At 40.3% G+C, this 21,340-nt stretch overlaps 1 protein-coding gene across 1 annotated transcript in view; it reads right to left on the minus strand.

Moving 5' to 3' along the window:
• The window catches only part of glb1 (galactosidase, beta 1), an 88,146-nt gene that overhangs the window by 46,778 nt on the left and 20,028 nt on the right, over nt 1–21,340 (minus strand). Inside the window, exons 11-14 of the mRNA XM_072560493.1 lie at nt 19,884–19,958; nt 18,130–18,219; nt 10,293–10,406; nt 2,718–2,849 (exon numbers count right to left, since the gene is read on the minus strand). Of these exons, the coding sequence (XP_072416594.1) occupies nt 2,718–2,849; nt 10,293–10,406; nt 18,130–18,219; nt 19,884–19,958 (411 nt within the window). The remainder of the gene's footprint in view (nt 1–2,717; nt 2,850–10,292; nt 10,407–18,129; nt 18,220–19,883; nt 19,959–21,340) is intronic.

The raw sequence follows: 21,340 nt of genomic DNA on the forward strand, positions 1-21,340 counted from the left end.
TGGCCAATTCTACTATTGCACGTTTAAAACGTTCAGGTTTTACTGGGACACTGCCAGCATAGATGCATCTTCATCACAGCTGCAGCTCAAGGAAGTGGCTCACAACCACCTCCTCAAGAACGAGATGAATAATGGCCTAATTGGTAATACCTACATCCCATAAACCAATTTTTAAAAAAAGTGATTAATTTTGCCGACCTTATACCATTTAAGCTAAAGTTACATGTTTGGGTTTCAACTATATGTGCTACTGAAATGTTTGATGTGTATGTTTATCCTTATCTGTGTAGGTCATGTCGGATATTTGTGCTGTAGTTTTACAAGATGTTTGAAATTTGACAATGTGCTGGTGGTCAAGTGCCCCTTGTTACAAGACAATATTCAGAGAGAGTGAGTGAAATATCAACCCACCCTATGGTTATATTTGGGCATTCAACATCTACAAGGGAACATGAAGAATAGTATAAATAATAAATAAGAGTATAATAGATTGAAAATCATGGGCTGAAGCCAATCATTGAAACAGACCTTTGTTCTTCCAAGTCACATTTTTCCTGTTTTTAAAAAAGTGACTGAACAAAGTAAACAAATTTAATTTCTACGACAAGAATGTAGTCTTTTTTTTGCTAGGTTCAAGAGCAAGATTGATGATAATAACTTCATTGTAATAGCAGGCAGATATTTAATCTAGGCATATGACATTTTAACACTTTTATTCTTTTACTTTATATTAATCTTGTTAAGTCATGTTGAAGTTCTATAATATCCTCCATGTAAACTATCTGTAAGATTTCCTATTTTCTTTTGGAACGGTAGCAGCACAGTGGGCTCCAAACATACCAGAAAATTCTCCAAAAGAAACACTACTTTTCAAAATATCTCTACAGCAAGTAACCGCACCCGAGATTAAAAATTGAGTTCTCCAAATCCACAACTATGATAAACTGTGCTTTGCAGACTTTGGGTTTCCTCCTGCAACCAGTCTCAACCTCAACATCTCAATTAATCAGAGATAACCTTATATTCTCTTCATTATTAATTCTGCCTATAGGTGTTAACACAAACTCACTATAATGCGATTGATGAATTGGGGACACTGTTTCTAAAGTGTGAACTTTTAAAGAGTGTATTAGTTATAATGCAATTCTGGCCCCATTAAATGGTGCTGCTGTTACATGATTTTTATATAACACTAGCATGAGAATGGAACTATCATGTTATAGCAGAAATGACTGTATTTCCATCACTTTCCCTGCCTCAGCTCATCTACTGATATCCTCTCTTTCTCTAACTACCACAGTGCTTAAATTCTGATTTTGCATATACCCTGGTTTCTTTCATCCCACCATCAGGCGCTCAGCTCTATATTCTCTTCCTATACCTCTTGGCATCTCTCTCCTCTTTTACGAGACTGGGTAAAGTCTAACTCTTTGGTCGTGCTTTTCATTATCCATCTTGATAGCTTGGGTGTCAAACTTGTTCTGATCATGCTCCTGTGAAGTGTCTTATATACAAACGCGAAGTGTGGATGCTGTTGATGAGTGCAGACATCTGCATGTTGGTGGTGGGAGCAGAGGTCACACACAAGGAAGGCAGCTCATGTTCTGAGACAGCTTCACAGCCAATGATGTGTCTATTGTTTGTGTTTTGTATAAAGTTCATGAAAGCATCCAAATCTCAAATCCAGCTCAGCCTCCTCCTCAGGTTCTCAACATCAGCCTTGAACAATTCAATTCACTCCATGCAATATCTAAAAATGGCTGAAGGCACCAAACAATGAAACATCTATGGGCCCTTGCCAACATTTCAGCAATAGTATCAAAAGCTTGTGCCCCAGAACAAGGCACATCCTTACTCAAGCTGTTCCAGGTCAGTTACAGCACAGACATCTATTCGACTTGGAACTACATTACTATTCTTTCATACATGCCGAGTTAAAATCCTAAGATCCTAACAGCACTGTGGCTGGAGCTACAGCCCAAAACATCAGCTGGAAAATTCAGCCTAAAACAGTGGTAGAAAGAAATTCCATTGAATCCTCAGAGACTACTGGTGGATTATCTGAAGATAAAAGTTTTGTAGGGTTATGGGGAAAAGCCAGGGGATACGAATGAGATGAACTCTCTTGCTGAATGGCCTCCTGTACGATAATCATTCTATGGTTTGATTATTCCAAATGAATAGAAGAGTAATACATACTGTAATGTCTACGAGCTAAGAATCATTGATAGAATGATTAGACCAATATCGGATTTGTCCACGTATGTGCATACATTCAAACTAGGAAGAGTAGACCATTCGGTCCCTCAAGCCTGTGCTGCAACATGTAATCATAAAGTTACATTTCTTCAATACTGTGGAATTGGTCCAAACCAGCAGAAAATTTAAGCCCTTCCTGTAAAACATCAGAAGTTCAGTTCAGGTACAGGCCGCTGTGACCAAGTGAACTCCTGGAGATATAAAGTGGATACAGGAGTGCACTCAAGAAGGAAGTCAGGAGGGCAAAAAGAGGGCATGAGATAACCTTGGTTAAGAAGATTAGGGAGAATTCAAAAATATTCTTTAAGCATATTAAAAGGAAAAAGAATAACTAGAGACAGAATAGGACCTGGACTGGCATGGTGGTTCAGTGGTTAGCACTGCTGCCTCACAGCACCAAGGCCTGTTTCCACACTGTAGGGATTCTATGATTCTTCATTAAAATGTATAATGAATACCTTGAAATCATGGATGCCTTCCCCATAATTTATTCTTCCCATGTTTTCTAATAATATGTCAAGTCTTGAACCAGCCTGTCCAGTGATGTTGATTGTGTTGATTTTATTTCTCTCCAGAATCCCTTGGAAAACCTAATGAACAAACATATAGTCACAATTAAGACACATAAAACATCGCACAAAAACAGGAGCTTGAGCATGTGCAGCCAAACTGATATTATAAATAAAGCTGCAACCTTGGGTGCAGCAAGTGCTGACTGTCAGTAGATTGTTTTGTTCGAGACAGTCTAGGGTCCTTTGAAGCCTATCAGGGGTTTTGTGCTGGACGTGTCACTTTTCAATACAATGGTCAGTGTGAGGTTTACACAGCTGTAGTCATTTTGTGACGCAGAAATCTTCGTTTTGAGAAAAATTGAATATAGTTAAGATTGCTCTCTTTGAAGAGGAGCAGTCAGTGGCCAGAACGAAGTTTTCAACATTATCTAAGACAGAAAATTGGCCAAGCTCATTTTTTCCCAGTGTAAATTGCTTGAATCATGGGAGAAACAAAATTAGCTATTTGGAAAATAAGACTATGAATGGAAGTCAATAATCCATGTGGGCACTGATAATGTGATTGTGAGCATATTGTTACTCATATAGATTCTGAAGACCAACTGCATTCCCAAAACTCTCTGTGTACAATGTGAACTTGGGTACAAGGTTCATTACATCGAAATTCACCTAGTGAATTAACCCAGAAGTAAATTTTAACCAGTATTAAATATTTTCACCCATTATGGATACCTGGTACTGGCACCTGATTCCACAAATATCCAGTCTTAACTACGTCTTCAAGTTGCTTGATGACTTGTTCCTCTCTTATCGTCATAAAGTCTCAGTCCTGCAAGCCCCTGAAAATTCTTCATTTCACAATCTAGTCTTCAGCCAAATAACCGCTAGGCTCTGGAATTTCAAACCCATCAGGCTCCCTACCTTTGTCCCCTTGTGAAAGGGGGTGTCTTCGAGTCACATCTCGTTCTTTGACAGGATGTTTGTTTTGTGGGTGTGAGCACAACACCAGGTGTACGTTTGACTGGCTGGCTAATTAGTGGCCAGAATGTGTGCTTCTCACTAAGATTGACAGGCTAGCCAGGCAATAGGAGACCTAGTGACTCCACTATCAGCTGCTGAGCTAGCTAGAAGGGTTGGTGCAGCCCATGAAGAGCTTTTCACAGTGGCGACTCTCATACTGGTTACAAATATCTACACTGCTCCTTTGGAGGGGGAGCCACATCCATAGACGCTGCCTGTGACCACTGTTGTGGCCACCTCTCAGGTGCAGCCACATCTTGCGTTGGGCATGTTGAGGTAAGAAGTAAGTGAAAGGTTTGGATGAAACACTGGTCTCTCTGCTGCTAGAAGGCTGCATCCACTCATTGGTTGGGTTTCAGCCTCAGTGCAAGGATCAAAAATTCCAATCGCCATCTACACTGTATCCTCAATGGGGGGGGCTGTGATTGGATAACGACCACATGGAGCACCTCCACTAACCATCCATCTCTAAAATGACTCTGGTTGGAAATAAGCCAGGAAACTGCACCATTCACCTGTTCAATTCACTTTAACTCAAGCTAGTATCTTCCCATTGTGCCTCTCCTCAATATCATTTTCTGCCCCAAAGCTGATGCAATTTGGTAACTTTTGCTACATTGAGCAACTGAAGTTTACACTTTTTTTCTGCTCAATATTTGTAGCATTTTTGTGTTTACTTCTCTTATCTCGCCACACTTTGACTTCAGTGTGGTGTGTCAGGCAAAGGTAGAGAAAAACAAGGTTTAATTTCATAGCCACTCCAGGAAGTGGTCAGTCAGTCAAAATTTCAAAGCAGAAAGTTTGGTGTTAAAAAAAGATATTCAAATCAAAACATGTAAATGCCGGAAAAGTAAAGTAACTCACATGTGCAGCTAAACTTTAAAAATAATGTCATATGAATGAATAATGCAGCTGCATTATGTTTCTGTTCTTCAAGCAGTGACATTCATCGAAAGCTAATCAATGCAGATTTTTGTTAACTTTAAACTTTTGCTGTAATCATTCATATAAAAAGCCACAGAACTTGGTGCTGTTGCCCAACATCACAGCTATTTTCTTTTCAAAAAAAAAACTCAATTTAAAACATTAGGAAAAGTCTGGTCTGTACCAGATACCAATATCAGAACAATCTTTTTCAATAACAAATACTCATATTTGTATGACACCTTTAACGGAATTGTACATTCCCAGAGGCTTTACTCAAGCCTTTATAAAATAAAATCTGACACCAAGTCATACAAGGAGATGTTAACTCACAAGCTTAGTCAAAAGAAATTTGTTTTACAAACTGTCCTCTGGATAAAAACAAGGCACAGAGGTATTTAGAGAGGGAACCTGGGAGTTTGGAGCCGAGATACTGAAAGGCACAACCAACAATGGAGGAGTGATTAAATTAGCAAAATGCAAAAAGCCAGAATTAGATTTCTTTGATATTGTTGTAAGAATTTATTCATTTTTTTTTCCATAACTGAACATCCATTAGATCCTATTTGTCATATTTTGATTGGCTGCAGTTGTGGAAACTTAAGTATGCAAGTACGCTTTTTATCATGACTGAAGGATGTGATGGTACTGTCTGATAAACTGCACGCATCACCATCATAGACTGACTCATGGTACATTAAAAATAAAATACCTGGCCATGCATCTCCATAGTGAATTCCTCTTTGTACTTTTAGGATGGACAGCCTACGGAGAACATGTACATCTTAAGCAGTGAATTTGCTGCTCTTTCAGCCTTGATAATGCTGCTTGTTCAATTTTATGAAATTGGTTTTAAATTGTTTGGGGGTGCAAATTTTGACTTAAATTTCTGTTTATATAAAAAAGAGGCCACATAATTATTGAGGGGGAGATGGGGACGCAGACTATCTACTATCTATCCCCACCTATCCTGAACGTTGTCCCATGCCTCTCTTACCTACCTTGGCCCCTACATACTACCTGTAGCTCCCAAACTCCTCACTCCTCCATACCCACCTTTAGTTTTATTTCCACCTGCTGTGTGCTCCTGAGCATCCACTCCTTACCTATAAATTCATAGAATCATAGAATCCCTACAGTGTGGAAACAGGCCTTTTGGCCCAACAAGTCCATACCAACCTTCTGAAGAGTACCCCACCCAAACCCATTCCACTACCCTACAACTGTATATTTTACCCCTAACTAACACATCCCTGAACACTATGGGCAATTTAGCATGGCCAGTTCACCTAACCTGCACATCTTTGGACTGTGGGAGGAAACCAGAGCACCCGGAGGAAACCACATGGAGACAGGGAGAATGTGCAAACTCCATACAGTCACCCAAAGCTGGAATCAAACCCGGGTCCCTGACGCTGTGAGGTAGCAGTACTCACCACTGAGCCACCAAATCAAAGCTCTTTTCCACAGCTCCATAACAATGCTGTACTTTTGACCAGCTTGCCTTACCTGAAGTAACTTCACACTCACTCCTTCCCCCCATCTTAATTTAGGGTTGCACCTGTTCACGTTTTTTTTTAAATCAAGGCTGAAAGAGCAGCAAATTCACTGCTTAAGATGTACATGTTCTCCGTAGGCTGTCCATTCTAAAAGTACAAAGAGGAATTCACTATGGAGATGCATGGCCAGGTATTTTATTTTTAATGTACCATGAGTCAGTCTATGATGGTGATGCGTGCAGTTTATCAGACAGTACCATCACATTCTGCTTATCACTAATGCCTTTTTTCTCCTCTTCTACATCAATCTTTCATCCTTTCTTCTGCTCTTCTGTATCTATTTCTTTTGGACAGAATGGAGATTGTGTGATGGGGAAATGGACTAAACAGTTAAAGCTTGTTTTTGAAAGGAAGGTAGCATCCACTGATTCTCTTCCACATAGATGGATTTCCCCCAAACTCCTTCGCCATTATCTGACACCCCTGCTCTCCTCTCTCAAAAGCTCTGATCCTCCTTTCCTTTCATAGCACCCTTTCCTAACAATTTCCCTCAAAGAGAATTAGTAAGCTTTCAAAATTTTGTTAAATAATCAAATGACAGTAACAAGGAACTGTCTACATGGCTTGTTGGCTAGTTTTGCCCTTTTCTTTCTTTGTGTTTGTATTCTATCATAATCGGGAATCTCTTTTCAATGGTGTAAGTGATTAACATTTAGATTGCCTAACAAAATTCAGGGGACATAAATTGGTCTCTTTCAAAAGCTAACTGGCAATGCTTCAAGAAACCCCCAGACAGAGAATGTATTAAGTTATTGAACATCTTTAAATTTTAACAACTCTGAATGTACACATAGCTCGCTCAAACCAAAAATGTCATATGAAAACAAGATTAAATATTTAAACAGAATCTCATATAAATTTCTAGGCTTGCACATAACCACTATTTTCTATAATACACTATCAACAGTTCACTGGTGGCATATTCGTTTGGTTATACATAGCTTGAATATTACTGATTTTTGTTGTGAAATATTTAGAATTCTCAGACTAGCGGAGGACTTCAAGTAAAAGCTTATAGCGATCGGACTAAAGTAACTCTTAAATGCATAAATGCACTGTGAAGCAGGCAAATTAAAAACAGAAAAATAACTTTGGTCAAAAGAATTAAAAATGACAGGTTAAGAAAAGTTTCACTAAGCATTTCAAGTTATTTATGTGAACCTGGAGATCAAGTTCTGCACAAAGAGCGACAAAACTGACAAACATCAGAACTGATATTCATAAGACGTGTTTCAAATGTGGCAAGCAGACAGGAAGATAATAGAAAGAGGAAGAAAGACGCAGGATGGAGATAGGAATCAATTTCTTCCCCGGACAAATTCTATGACATAGCTCTTCTAAAGGAAACGAAAATGTTGCAATTATATACTAAGCTGTTTTGTGTGGTTCTTTTTCCCAAAACCTTTTATAATTGTAAGAGTTATGTACCTGAATCGCCTGCGAACGTTACTTGATCAGTTTAATACATTTCAGCAAATGCTGGATACTCTCAGCGGTTTATGCAATAAAAGTATTCAACCGGAATTGCCCCATGCTAGTATTCAGGTCCCAGAACAATCTTTTTTCACTTCTCATCAGCTAACCATATCAAGACATCTTTGACTCTTTTCTCTTTCATGTGTTTATCTAGCTTTCCTTGAAATAAATCTATGCTGTTTGTTCGAAACCTTGCTGATAATTCATTTTTAAAAATACTTTATTCTTTTATCAATTTCAGTTTGGAACTGAAGTTGACTTGTGGACTTTTAAATGGCTTGTGGGAAAGGAAAAGGTCAGACCAAACAAGCTTTGGTTTTAGTTATAAGGACAGACCTGGAGGTTAGTTACAGGCTGAGTCTAGATTAAAAGGATTCCTAAAGATACAACAACCCTGGGAAGAGCATTATATTTAAGCAGATAGCAAAAGTTGACTACTGAAAGAAGTCAATGTCTAGGAATTGGTTTCAGCAAGTCTGGAAGAGACTAATGCTCTAGCTGATGCTGAATGGTAATTGAGGTCTTGGGAAAAGATGATTGGATTTTGTAAACTATATTTTCTGGGGAGATGAGCTTGACTGTTATGACACAGCAGGGAGATTTGAGAACTCTGTGCCTGATTTCCCTCACCAGCTTCTGAAAGCCCAAAGGGCAGTAAGCTGAGTTAGAAGGATTGTTACCTGTATGTAAGTGAACTGAAAACGTGACCCTGATCAACGCTTCAGAAAACCAACCATGGAGTTCATTTCTATGCCTGTGAAAGAATGCATACTGTGAAAAACATTTAATTAATATGGCCAGTTTTGTTATTTTCTTTATCCATTAACTATGTTTGATTGTCTGTCTGTCTGCTGAATGAATGGATGCTGAAAAAAAATGTTTTGAGTTTCAAGCATAGACATTGATCAGATTACCATGTTGTTTCATTTCTCACTGCTAACGGGTTTGGGTATTTAATAAACCTTTAATTCTTTTCAGATATAAAATTGGTGTCTGGAAATTAATTATTCACAAAGTGTGGGATTGGTTACTCAAAAGTCTGATGAGGAACTACTGCAGTAACTACTGGGTGTCTTTGACAGTTCACTTTTACTTTAGAAGTTTGACTGTCTGATTCCTAGTTTTATCTCCTCAGTACTTTCTCTTCATCCACCCTATTAAACCCCCATACTCCCCACCAGCACATAATTCTAAAGTCCTCTATCAGGCCACCCTACAGCTTTCTCTTTTCTAAATAAAATAGTCCCAACTTGTACAGTCTTTACTAATAAATATATCCATTCAGTGGGGATCACCTTTGTAGCTTCTGCAATTCTTCGATGTTCGGTTTATAACATGGAGACCAGAATAGTACATAGCACTTTTAAGTGTGTTGTCGCCTGACACTGTACGTCTCTGAAAACAAGTAATCTACAATCCAGCCAGTTATATTTGAGAGTCCTTCACCCCCACCCTTGCAATCATAGAGTCATGCAGCACGGAAACAGACACTTCGGTCCCAACCAGCCCATGTCGACCATAATCCCAAACTAAACTAGTCCCACCTGCCTGCTTCTGGCCCATTTCCCTCTAAACCTTTCATATTCACGTACTTATCCAAATGTGTTTTAAACGTTATAATTGAAACCACATCCACCATGTCCTCAGAAGTTCATTCCACATGCAAACCACCATCTGTGTACAGAGGAACCTCAATTATCCGAAGGCCATGGGCAGGGAATACTTTGTTTGGTTAACCGAATGCTGGATAACAATTTAGCCATGCATCTGGACCTTGCGATCTTGTTCAGATAATCCAAAATTCGGATAATCGAATGTCGGATAATCAAGGTTTCTCTGTGAATACTTTGCCCTCATGTGTCTTTTTAAAATTGCTCTCCTCTCACCTTAAAAATGTGCCCCCTAGTCTTGAAATACTTCATCCAAGAGAAAGATACTACCATTAACTTTATCTATACCCCTGTCAGTGGAAAAGCCTCCAGCTTACATAAGGCCAAATGCACACTCCTGCCACAACAATGACATTTCCACTGCCTGATGACCAAAGGAACTTGAAAAAATATGACTACGTGCCCACAGTCGTCAGTTCCCAAATATCCCTAGCCTGCAAGCACTGGCTATATCCCCATTCAAGCCTGTGTAACCAGGTCCCTGCAGTTAATGCATTGAACTCCCAAAGATATTCAGGCACAGTACTCCACCAGTTTTACAATTCACAAATACTACTCAATACTCCAAAACACTCTGCAATGCTCTACTACTCCGTCATGTTATGTAATAGAATCAAACATTGTGGCGCTAGGGAAGCACTGGTCAGGCAGCATCTGAGGAGCAGGAGAGTCAACATTTCGGGCAGAAGCCCTTCATCAGGAATGCATCAGCAGTTGTCACTTTCTCTATGTTATGTAATGCTCAAATAATTTAATATTCACCTGGTTGATTCAAGTCATTAGGTTTGAGCAGATGAAGAAGTTAAGTTGACATCAGGAAGGAGGGAAATACCATTTTAGATAATAATCAGGTACACCAATAACTAGCTTACCCCATCCACCATGACGTAGGCTCTGTCATGGATACCATTCTCAGGCGATGCCAGTGGGGTACCCTCAGTGCAATTTATTGGCAGGGTATTTCGATACAGCATATATCCAAAATACTGTAAGGAAATGAAAACAATACAGTGTAATCAGTAAGAGTTTTAGGAAATTGTCCTGTTGCTTTATGACTAAGAGAATGAGCTGGATCTGGTGCAGGCAGACACTTCAAGGTACAGGACATAACCATGGCCAGCATCTCTATGCACATTTGGGGCAATCAGCGGAGGGACCTGCAACACAAAACATCATGAGCCAAGGCTATAGTAAACAGCTAAACAAGTGTCATTGACCCAATCGAGAAAGGAAACAATTAACATTGTAAGCTGAGTGATAGAATTGCACTCATTTGAATACACTTGTAGCTGGGTGTAATCTTGCTGATGCTAATAGAGATCAAAACCTAGAAAGAGATCAAAATAGATGAATATAGAAGATCCAGAGCAAAATAAAAGTATCTTACACTTTTCAGCTGAAAATGCAGTTTAAAATTACTTACTTGGAGGGGAAGAGAATCAGCTTGTGAAATGCAAAATAGAGCCAGATCTGAGACATAGGGTTCAATTTAGTAAATATAATTTTCTTCAAAAGAAAAAATGAAGATCGTCCAGAATTTATACATGGATATTTAAAACAACATTAAAGTAAACGCAAGTGGCATAATGTTAGAAAAGTTACCTACTGTGTGAGAAACTGGGTTGTGTATATCGGTGACAGGCAAGGTCTAATGCTGCAAATAGTAACAGCGCCAGCTACAGGTAGTTGAATGTTTCCAAGAACTGCACATATATAAAAGATACTGACTTTTTAAAAATCTGATTAGACCCTACAACTGTTGAATGCACAGATGAGGTTGAGGTAAAGCACAAAGCACCATGTAATCTTACTAAGAAGGGTACTGCAATACATTCTGCTCAAATGTCAAAGTTGTATGAATGATGAGGCAGTCATATTTAACACAATTTTTAACGATTCATTTTCCAATAGTCTTTTAGTACCACCTTTTGTTTTTAATCCCTCTTCAATTGGAGAAAAAGCAGGCTCTCATTATGGAAATTATATTTCAAAAGGTATTCGCTAAAGTATCCTCCATACACACGTCAGCCAAATTGAAGCGCTTGGGGTTACAGGAGCAATAGCAATGTGGATACTAAATTAGCCAAGAATGGAAAGTACAGAGTATTAATGACCAAATGTTTTACTGACTGCAGAGAAGTATTCAAAGAAACATTCGAGAAAAGGAGCAGTAGCATTCCATTCAGCCCTTCAAGCCTGCTCCTCTAATCGATATGATGCTGGCTGATCATCCAACTCAGTACCCTGTTCCCACTTTCTTCCCATACCTTTGGATCCCTTAGGTCTAAGGACTATATCTACTTCTTCTTGAAATCATTCAATGTTTTGGCCTCAACTGCTTTCTGTGGCAAAGACTTCCACAGCTCACCACTGCCTGGGTGAAGACGTTTCCCCCATTTCAGTCTGAAATGCCCTACCCTGTGTCCTTAGACTGTGTCCTCTGGTCCTGGACATGCCATTCATTAGGAACATCCTTCTTGCATTTACCCTGTATCGTCTGATTAGAATTTTCTGGGCTTCTGTAAGAACTCCACTCATTGTTCTGAACTCCAGTAAATATAGTCCGAGCTGATCCAGTCTCTCTTCATATGTGTTTGTCCTGCCATTGCAGGAATCAATTCTGGTAAACATTTGTTGCACTCCCTCCATAGCCAGAATACCTTACCTCAGTTTAGGAGGCCAAAACTGCACATTCAAGCTGTGACCTCACCAAAACCATGTACAATTGCAGCAAGACATCCCTGCTCCTGCACACAAATCCTCTCACTCTGCAAATGTGGCTTCAGTGCCTGCTGCATCTTCAGCAACCTGGTTTAAAAGGTCACACTGTACCTCCCTCATGCCCAATCTATCACCATTCAGATATTAATCTGTCTTCTTGTTTTTGCTATTAAAGTAGATAAGCTCACATTTATTCACATGATGCTCTATCTGCCATGCATTTGCCAATTCACTCAACTTATCCAAATCACACTGATGCATCTCAGCATCCTCTTCACGGTTCACCTTCCTACCCAGCTTTATCATATAAATCATTAATTAATATTGTTCAAAACTGGGGTCCAAGCACTTAACCTGCAGTACTCCACAGGTCATTGGCTGCCATTTGGAAAAAGATCTGTATATTCTTACTCTTTGTTTCCTGTCTGCCAACCAGTTCTCTATTCATAGCAGTACAGTATCCCAATCCCATGTGCTTTACGCTTACATGCTAATCTCTTATGTGGGTCCTTATCAAAAGCCTTCTGAAGATTCAAATCAATCACATCCACTGCCTTTCTCTTATCAATTCTACTGGTGATATCCTCGAAAAATTCCAGATTTGTCAAGCATGATTTCTCTTTCATATAGCTATGCTGATAGAGTGATTAGGTTAGACTCTTTGAAGTGGGACTGTGTATTCTAATGCTCATTTTTAGAAAGCAATACAGGAAACTAAATGTAGTCAAGAAGTTCTCTTTAATAAGTGAGAGAATTTTGAGTTGGAAGAATGAATTAATCAATAGTCACTGAATAACATGCAGTTATTTCATCTCAGCAAGGAGTCCTGAACTCTGCCCAAAGTGGACACTGGACATGTTGGTACAGCAGGTATAAGGGCTATAAACAGACTGGAGGGACATAGGTCACCATTAAATCTGTGAGGACCTTTAGGGTGGGTAGACGGTTACAGGTTGACCTGAAGGACATGGGATATGTAGAGTGCATGAGGAGACAATAGCTTGGAATGGAGCGCCCATAAGAAATGTGTGTGGGGGAGGTGGGAGGGGATGAGGGCAAGGATTGGAAAGGGTTGTTTTTTTTATTGCTTCAATTGATGATCCGCTTTTCTGCTCCAGATTTCGGATCTTACTATCTATCATCCCTGGGAAACCAGGGGTCAAAAAATATCAGGATGTGGTTCCGACATTTCCCTGAGTATTTTACTCTCCGTTGTCTCTCTCCAATCCCTTCTCCCCCACCCCGACCCCATTTATCATAGAGGAATAATGTGACAAATGTTCGCAAAACTGCAGCTTACTCTATTCATGCATCACGGAGTTGCAGTGATCTTGGGAATGTGCCAAGAGTTTTATTGTTCACTTTGTGACAGTAAGAGCATGTTGGCAAGAGAGAAGTGAGTTGAAAGTTGTTCAGATTTGCATGCAGTTAGCAGGAACAAGCATGCAGCAGGTTAGCAGACAATGAATCTCAAAGTGTGTGTGCTGCACAAGAGACTAAACATTATTGGTGAGAAGGGGCTTCTTAACACAGGACCTTCCTTATGTATCTCTAATGGTCCCCAGAGCCTGTAGGGCATATGCACAATACTGATAACAGCCATCATATTACACTGCTCTGTTTTAGGAATACTTTCCTGGAATTTCACACAGAATAAACCTCCTTATGCCTATCTCTCCACTCCTACAACCAATCCCATTTTACTCTACTGTTTCCTCATTTTGCCAACCACTTCCTTTGGTTCAGACACTGAAATGACTGAAAAATAATCAGTTCCCTTCCATGATTGCTCAACCTCAAGGGAGCTACATCCATTGAATGGAAGCTGGAATTTAAATATGAAATGTGAGCTGGCTGGGTAACACGGTGACACAGTGGGTAGCTCTGCTGCCTCACAGTGCCAGAGACCCGGGTTCAAGACCCGCCTCAGGAAACTGTCTGAGTGGAGTTTGCACGTTCTCCCCGTGTCTGCGTGGGTTTCCTCCGGGTGCTCCGGTTTCCTCCCACCGGTTTCTTTAATCTGCTCAAATATGTGCAGGTTAGGTGAATTGGCCATGCTAAATTGCCCGTAGTGTTGGGTGAAGGGGTAAATGTAGGGGAATTCGTCTGGGTGGGTTGCTCTTCGGAGGGTCGTTGTGGACTTGTTGGGCCGAAGGGCCTGTTTCCACATTGTAAGTAATCAAATCTAATATCGGACTCCTAGGGCTGGAAAAGTGCTTGTGTCCACTCAAAGAGCTGGGACATACAAGTCAATGAACCGGAGCAAGAAATTGGGGTTGGGCTGGATGTTCTTCACTGAGTGATACAGACACAAGGAGCCAACTAGCCTCCTTCTGCATTGTAAATTTTCTAAGATTTCCATGAAGTAAAACAGTTTGGTACTAAGTCATCTGTCAAATTATTTTAAGCCTTTTGAAATCGTGTGAACTAGTTCGTCATTTCAAGATGGGAGTCCTTAAATTGTAAGATTATTCCCTTTACCAGGCACATTTTCACAGTAATTGGAAGCAAGTCTTTGATTTTAAGTTTCTATTTCATTGAATATGGGAGATGACAGGGTGATCTGTTTGAGCTGTTTAAGATGATGAAAGGATTTGATAGAATGAAGAAGGGGCAAAAATCTAGAACTGGGGAAAATAAATCTTAATGGACTTGGACGATCAGTGAGATAGCAGAAAGCACTTTTCCACACACACACAGGGGAATGGAAATTTGGAAAATTTCTGAAATGCCCAATTAATTTGGTCCCAACTATCTCCCAAAAAACTGTTCAGGCAGAGTAAAACTTCAAAAGGGTGATGAATGAATTTTGTTTTGTAAGTCAAAGATATCAAGGGCTGTAGAACCAAGGTGGGTAAATAGAGACAAGATAAAGAAATGTAGAATTGTGCGATTAATATCAGAAACATACATAAGGATAATGGTGAATGTTAGAGTAACATGATTAACCACAGAGAGCTGGAAGGAAGCAGAAGCTCTATCCTAGTGTAAAGAAAAATAGATCATGCAATAAATAAGAGTTCCAGTAGAAAACATTTTATGGATTCCAGCTGCACTACTTTGGAAGATGAAACAGAATTAGACCCCAAACAATGCACCTTCGTCAGGATCCAGTTCAGGGAGAACAGGTTTAAGGCAAACACAGAGAATGCTGGAGAAAGGCAGTAGGTCTATGGGAAAAGAAACAGAGAGCCACCCGTTACAGAGTTAACTTTGTTTCTCTCTCCACAGAAGCTGTTAGACTTGCTGCCTTTCTTCAGCATTCTGTGTTTGTTCCAGATTCTTACTATCTGGAGTTATTTTGTTTTTACATATAAATAGGTTTGAGGGGCTGAATGGCCTACTTTTGCTCGGAACATTGTGAGGGCAGAAGGGGTAAGACACAATCCACTTATCTGTTCACTCTGATAAAACATGAGGTAGCCAATATCCACACCCCCCTCCCAAAAATTATAGTTGATGGTTCATAAATATTTTTATGAATTACTTATGTAGCATTGTCAGTACGCTTGGGAAACTCGCGCGAGGTTTTCAAATAGGGAAAGGAAAAGAAAACTAAGTTTGTTTGGGAAATGTTCCTTAAGCATACTTTGCAACTGACAGAAAATTATAAAGTTGACAGACAGCGCATTCAATAAATACAGTGCAGGCTGTTTTGCTTCACACAATAAAGAATAAATTCTTGAACCAAAGGCAACTATAGTGTGCTTGTCTTCTCAGAACTGAGCAGCCTGATAAAAACAATTAGTGCAATCAGCCAGAAGGAAAGAGGTAACCCGTGCAGTCCAAAGATGTGCAGTGTAGGTGGATTGGCCATGCTAAATTGCCCTGAAGTGTGCAGGCATGTGCAGGTTGGGTGGGGTTAGCATGGGAAATGTGGGGTTAGAGGGTAGGTCTGGGTGGAATGCTCTTTGGACAGTCAGTGCAGACTGGATGGGCTGAATGGCTTCTTTCCAAGTTGTGTGGATTCTATGATTCTAGATGGGGAGTGCGGGATCATCTTGTTAGATGTCCCTCTATTCCAGAAAGGCATTTCCAGGTTCTTGCTGTGAGTTTGTTGTGACTGATTTAGGTGTACAGGACATTCCACAATATAGTAGGATCCAAGCATATGATTTCTGTCAGTTTCTTTCCTTCTCTGCTGCTGCTCTGCCTCATCATTAAGATGTCTCGACTTGAAGCACAGTGCAGATTTTGGATTTTGAACGGGATTTGGCCATGTTGAATGACTGCTCCTCACAGTTGTTCATGCCAATGTTTGCGACATATCAAGGAGAGCTTCTTTCATAGAACCATCGAATCCCTACAGTGTGGAAACAGGCCCTTCAGCGCAACAAGTCCACACTGACCCTCCAAAGAGTAACCCACCCAGACTCATTCCCCGAACCTATTACTCTACATTTACCCCCACCTAATGCTCCTAACCTATGCATTCATGAACACTACGGGCAATTTAGCATGGCCAATTCACTCATCTGCACACCTTTGGACTGTGGGAGGAAACCGGAACACCCAGAGAAAACCCACGCAGACACAGGGAGAATGAACAAACTCCACACAGACAGTCGCCCGAGACTGGAATCGAACCCAGGTCCCTAGCGCTGTGAGGCAGCAGAGTTAACCACTGAGCCACCATGCCGCCCTAATATACACAACTCTGTCTGTACTCTTTGTAACTTTGTTTTGTTCACCACACAACATTGGCCACGTGAGAGTCAAGGAAACAGTACTCAGTGGGGAGACTCATTTCAATTGTCTGAACATGGTGTCCAGTTCATCAAACTTGCAGGAGTTTGCTTGAATGCTTGCAGAGATGGCTTCGGGAAAGACACATTGTTTGACCATCTTCCAATTGCAACCGGAGGACGCAGTGCAATAATTTTTGATGGAATTTCTCTACATTTACGTGTTGCTGACACAGAGTCCAGCACTTACAACAGTGCAGAAGTGTGATAAAAACCCACTTCAGTGATTCATGGAGGAGACTGATCATCACCTTCTCCAGGACAATTAAGGTTGGCCCAGCCTGTGATGCTCACAGCATATAAATTTTGCATATGTTTGAAAACCTAATCAATCTGCTATGCTAAAACTTTATGTACTGTCAGCCAGGACACAAATGTTTGGTTAAAGGGAACGCAATTGTGTCGCCCAGTGTTATGACTATTGCTCTTGTGGGATATAGGTAAAGCAGTCTTACTTCTGCAATCATAAATTGCTTATGCAAGGTAAATGAACTCACACCAGTGTATAATTGTTTCAGCCAAGAGCTGAGTTAACAAAAATGAAAACTATGTGAAGGAAATATATAATTGCTTTTGCATTAGCTAAAATGTGCATACAAGAATGAAATGTGCCTGCAAACAATGGTAGATGTTACAGACAAATCGATAAGGTGCTGTGAGGGGAGGGAGTGTAGGTTAAGCTAGATATGCCTGTACAAACAGTTACAAGCATCTGTTTCCCACCATCAAGGCTCTGTGTAAATAAAGAATAAAAGGAAATATTGCTTTGGCAAGCAAGGGAAACAGATGGTAGTGAAGAAGGATATATAACAATAAGACCACAGAGGGATGTGGTCAAATGGCTTTGTGAGGCCAGAGATAAACATTTTGCCACGGACAAGGCCGGATGAGTTCAGAGATAAACAAGAGTAGTGGGCGTCAGGCTCAGAGTAGTGGGAAATGTAAACAGGGGAGAAGCAATGGGAGGAGGGAAGAGAAACGAATTACATAAATATTGTCTTACTCGTTAAACTCAGTGTGTGTGTGTGACTGCCTTTGTAAACAGTAGACACCACACCCCTCTTGCAAGAGCATAATAAACAATACTACTGCTTCAGATCTTGTCTCGGACTGATATTATCGAAGTGAGTGAGCTTCGTTTCTCACACTCTTTATTTTGAAAGGTCTTCATACTTAATGTAGAATGTGGAGCAATGAAATGTTTGTGTCTAATTTGATCTGTAACACCACCTAGAATTCTCACCTGCTTCATTTCCACAAACGTCAGTGGGTAAACAGACTTGACTGGGCCAGAGAACGACAGCAAGTTAACCAATTCTACGACACTCTGCAACTGTAAAATGTTCCCAGTCATTGATCTCACACAATCTAAAGTTTTCTTTAGAAACACAATTCTTATTAAGAACTGAACAGTAGTAAAACAGAAACAAAATACAAAGTGGCATTTAGGAAGAAGGATTTGATGAAAGGAAGTTTAGGGCAACTAGAGATGGGCAATAAATGCTGGCCAGCCAGCAATGCCCACGTCTCACAACTGAATTAAAAAATTGCAACAGATCTGTTTATTCAATTTTCACACTAGGTGTTAAATCATCTCACTGAGATATCAACTGAAAATGAAGAATTTGGGGACCAATTTTGACACTTTGAGAGAAAACTTGGGCAAACACTAAATTGGGTGGTAGACTTTGTATCAACACTGTTCGACTACCATTGGTCCTGAAGAATATTCCAGAATCAGCCACATTAGTGTGACCTCAGGGACTGCTTGCTGAACTCCTCTTTACTCCAAAGTGGAGTCATGCTCAGGTCAAGCAGGCACTGAATTAAGCTGAAAGGAAGAGGGTTATTTTCTGACAAAATTTCGAAGTTTGCCAAATTGCAGGATTGTAATTGTTTGCCCATAATGACAATGATCCTTCTTCCCACCTCTCTGCTCCAATACTCCTTAAAGCAAATATTCATGAGTAACATTATCTTCACTTCCAACATCTCCTTACGTGGATGTTTCAAATTTTCTTTTATGCTGCCTCTGGGAAAGCCCTGAGATGTTTAATTATATCAGAGGTACAATATACATGTAAACTGTTGATCTTGTCTTCAGAAGCTTACATCTTTGTTACCACTGCAAAATAGGCCATCACAAGCTTGGAGACATTTTTTTGTGCCAAAGCTTTTGATATTAAATGATGGAATTTCGCAGTCTATTTAGAAGATTGGGATAATGCTGTTTTGGGAAGAAAATGGATAATACTGGATTGGTTTCATTGGGAAAGGAGATTGGGCAGAGTGTAAAACAGCTGACAATTCATTTTTGCTGTGACTCCCTTGACTGATCTGAACCCATCACGTTTCTATCATCATAAATCATTCCAAGGCATCTCTCAGGAGAGACAGTAAAGACAAATTTGACACCCTGATTGACAAGATTCGATGATATCAGGATAGATGATTAAAAGCTTGGTTGAAGAGGTGAGCTTTAAGGAGTTGTTGATGAGATGGCTTTCAATGGTGGCTCAAGTGAACTTGGAAAAACTCAAAATGCCAGACTCAGAGGAGCGCTAACATCTTGATCATTGGGCGAGAGAAGATTATAGAGATAGGGAGGAAGCAATGGGGATGAAAGATTTGCTGCAATGAAGGAACCTCTGCAAGTGAGCCGCATAAAGCAAATTACCACCTACAACAATGAGATCTTCACCAGATCGGGTGTTAAAGACGATTGGTGAGAGATTAACATGCTCAGGGAAACTCTGAGAACTCCTCTCCTTCAAACATTGTAGGATCCTTTATACCTAGCTAAGATGGTAATCAGTGTCTTATCAAAGAGTCAGAACCTCCAACTGCTTAGTACTGCCTTGAACCCACGCCCTTCTGACTCTATGTCTCAGCAATGGCTGGAACCTGTCACTAATTCAGTCACCAAATGATAAACATTTATTTCAAAGAAAAAGAACATCATAAACCTTATACAACCCAAGTATAACCTATTCTTACCTTTTTAACTTGTATTAACCCATATGCAAATTTGGGGGTCGCAGGAAGTACAGGACCGGCAGGTAACGTTTTGTACTAAGGAAGAAAAAGAAAGTGAAAAACCATTGAGATTTTTATCTCCTTAATAAATCAAAAATATTCCAAGCCTGATTACCATCACAACTGGCCCATCACCACTGAGAATGAACTGTGCAGATGATCTTCTTGCAGCAATGTTCACCGGGGTACTGGGGGAATAACGCAAATTTTACCATCCCACAAATCTGCCTGCTGACTCCGGCACCTCCAAATTTTCCAAAATGTCAGACTCAAAATGGGATCTAAGTCATCATTCCTTCACTGTCGCTGGGTCAAAGTCCTGAAATTCTCTCCCCCAGTAACTCGGTGGCTGCCCCTACACCACATGGATTATAAGGATTCAAGGCAGTGATTCGTGACAAGGACGTGGACAATTAGAGGCAGGCAACAAAAGCTGGCCTTGTTCCTGATGCTCAACCTATTTAAAAATCTAAAGTAAGGTTGAGTACATACTCAAGCAATCAAAAAGTGTGATGCTGGAAAAGCTCCGCCGGTCAGGCAGCATTCAAGGAGCAGAAGAGTCCATGTTTTGAGCATAAGCTCTTCATCAGGAATGAGCTTATGCTCAAAATGTCAAGTCTCCTGCTCCTTGGATGCTGCCTGACTGGCTGTGCTTTTCCAGCACCACACTTTTTGACTCTGATGTCCAGTATCTGCAGACCTCACTTTCTCCTACATAAGCAAGCAATTAATCTAAAAACAATGACAAAAATAATACATATGAAAGAGAAACAACATAAAATGTCAGGAACATCTTCATTGTTTGCTATGGAAGACTACTGGGTGCAGGACAGGTTTTCTTATTCATTGAATGCTGTTAAGTATCCACAAGTCTTCAGAACAGTTTTGTCCATTTGAATAAGGAAAAGATCTCAAGGCAGGGATCCTCTCAATGTTCATGTTTTCCTTCCTGCAACTCTCACCAGCAGATCTTGCTTTGTCAACTGCTTCCCGAAGACAACATCCTGGTTTTTTTCTCTATTAAAATCCAACATGAGGGGGGAAACCCTTGCATATTATTCCCTAATGGCTAAAAGGATGCTCCAAGCAATATGTGCAAGATTAACTTTGGTCATTGAATGGAATTCTTGACCCATACTCCTTATTCTGGTAACCTACATTAAATAAGACCATAAGATGGAGGAGCAGAGGTAAGTCAGTTGGCCCATCAAGACTGTTCCACCATTTGCCAGGTGAATTGGCCATGTTAATTGCTCATAGTGTTAGGTAAGGGGTAAATGTAGGGGTATGGGTGAGTTACGCTTCGGCGGGTCGGTGTGGACTTGTTGGGCCGAAGGGCCTGTTTCCACACTGTAATGTAATCTAATCTAATGTAATCTAATCTAATCTAATTTAATGAGGTCATGGCTAATCTGATC

The sequence above is a fragment of the Chiloscyllium punctatum genome, chromosome 41, assembly GCF_047496795.1.
Source record: "Chiloscyllium punctatum isolate Juve2018m chromosome 41, sChiPun1.3, whole genome shotgun sequence".
NCBI lineage: Eukaryota > Metazoa > Chordata > Chondrichthyes > Orectolobiformes > Hemiscylliidae > Chiloscyllium > Chiloscyllium punctatum.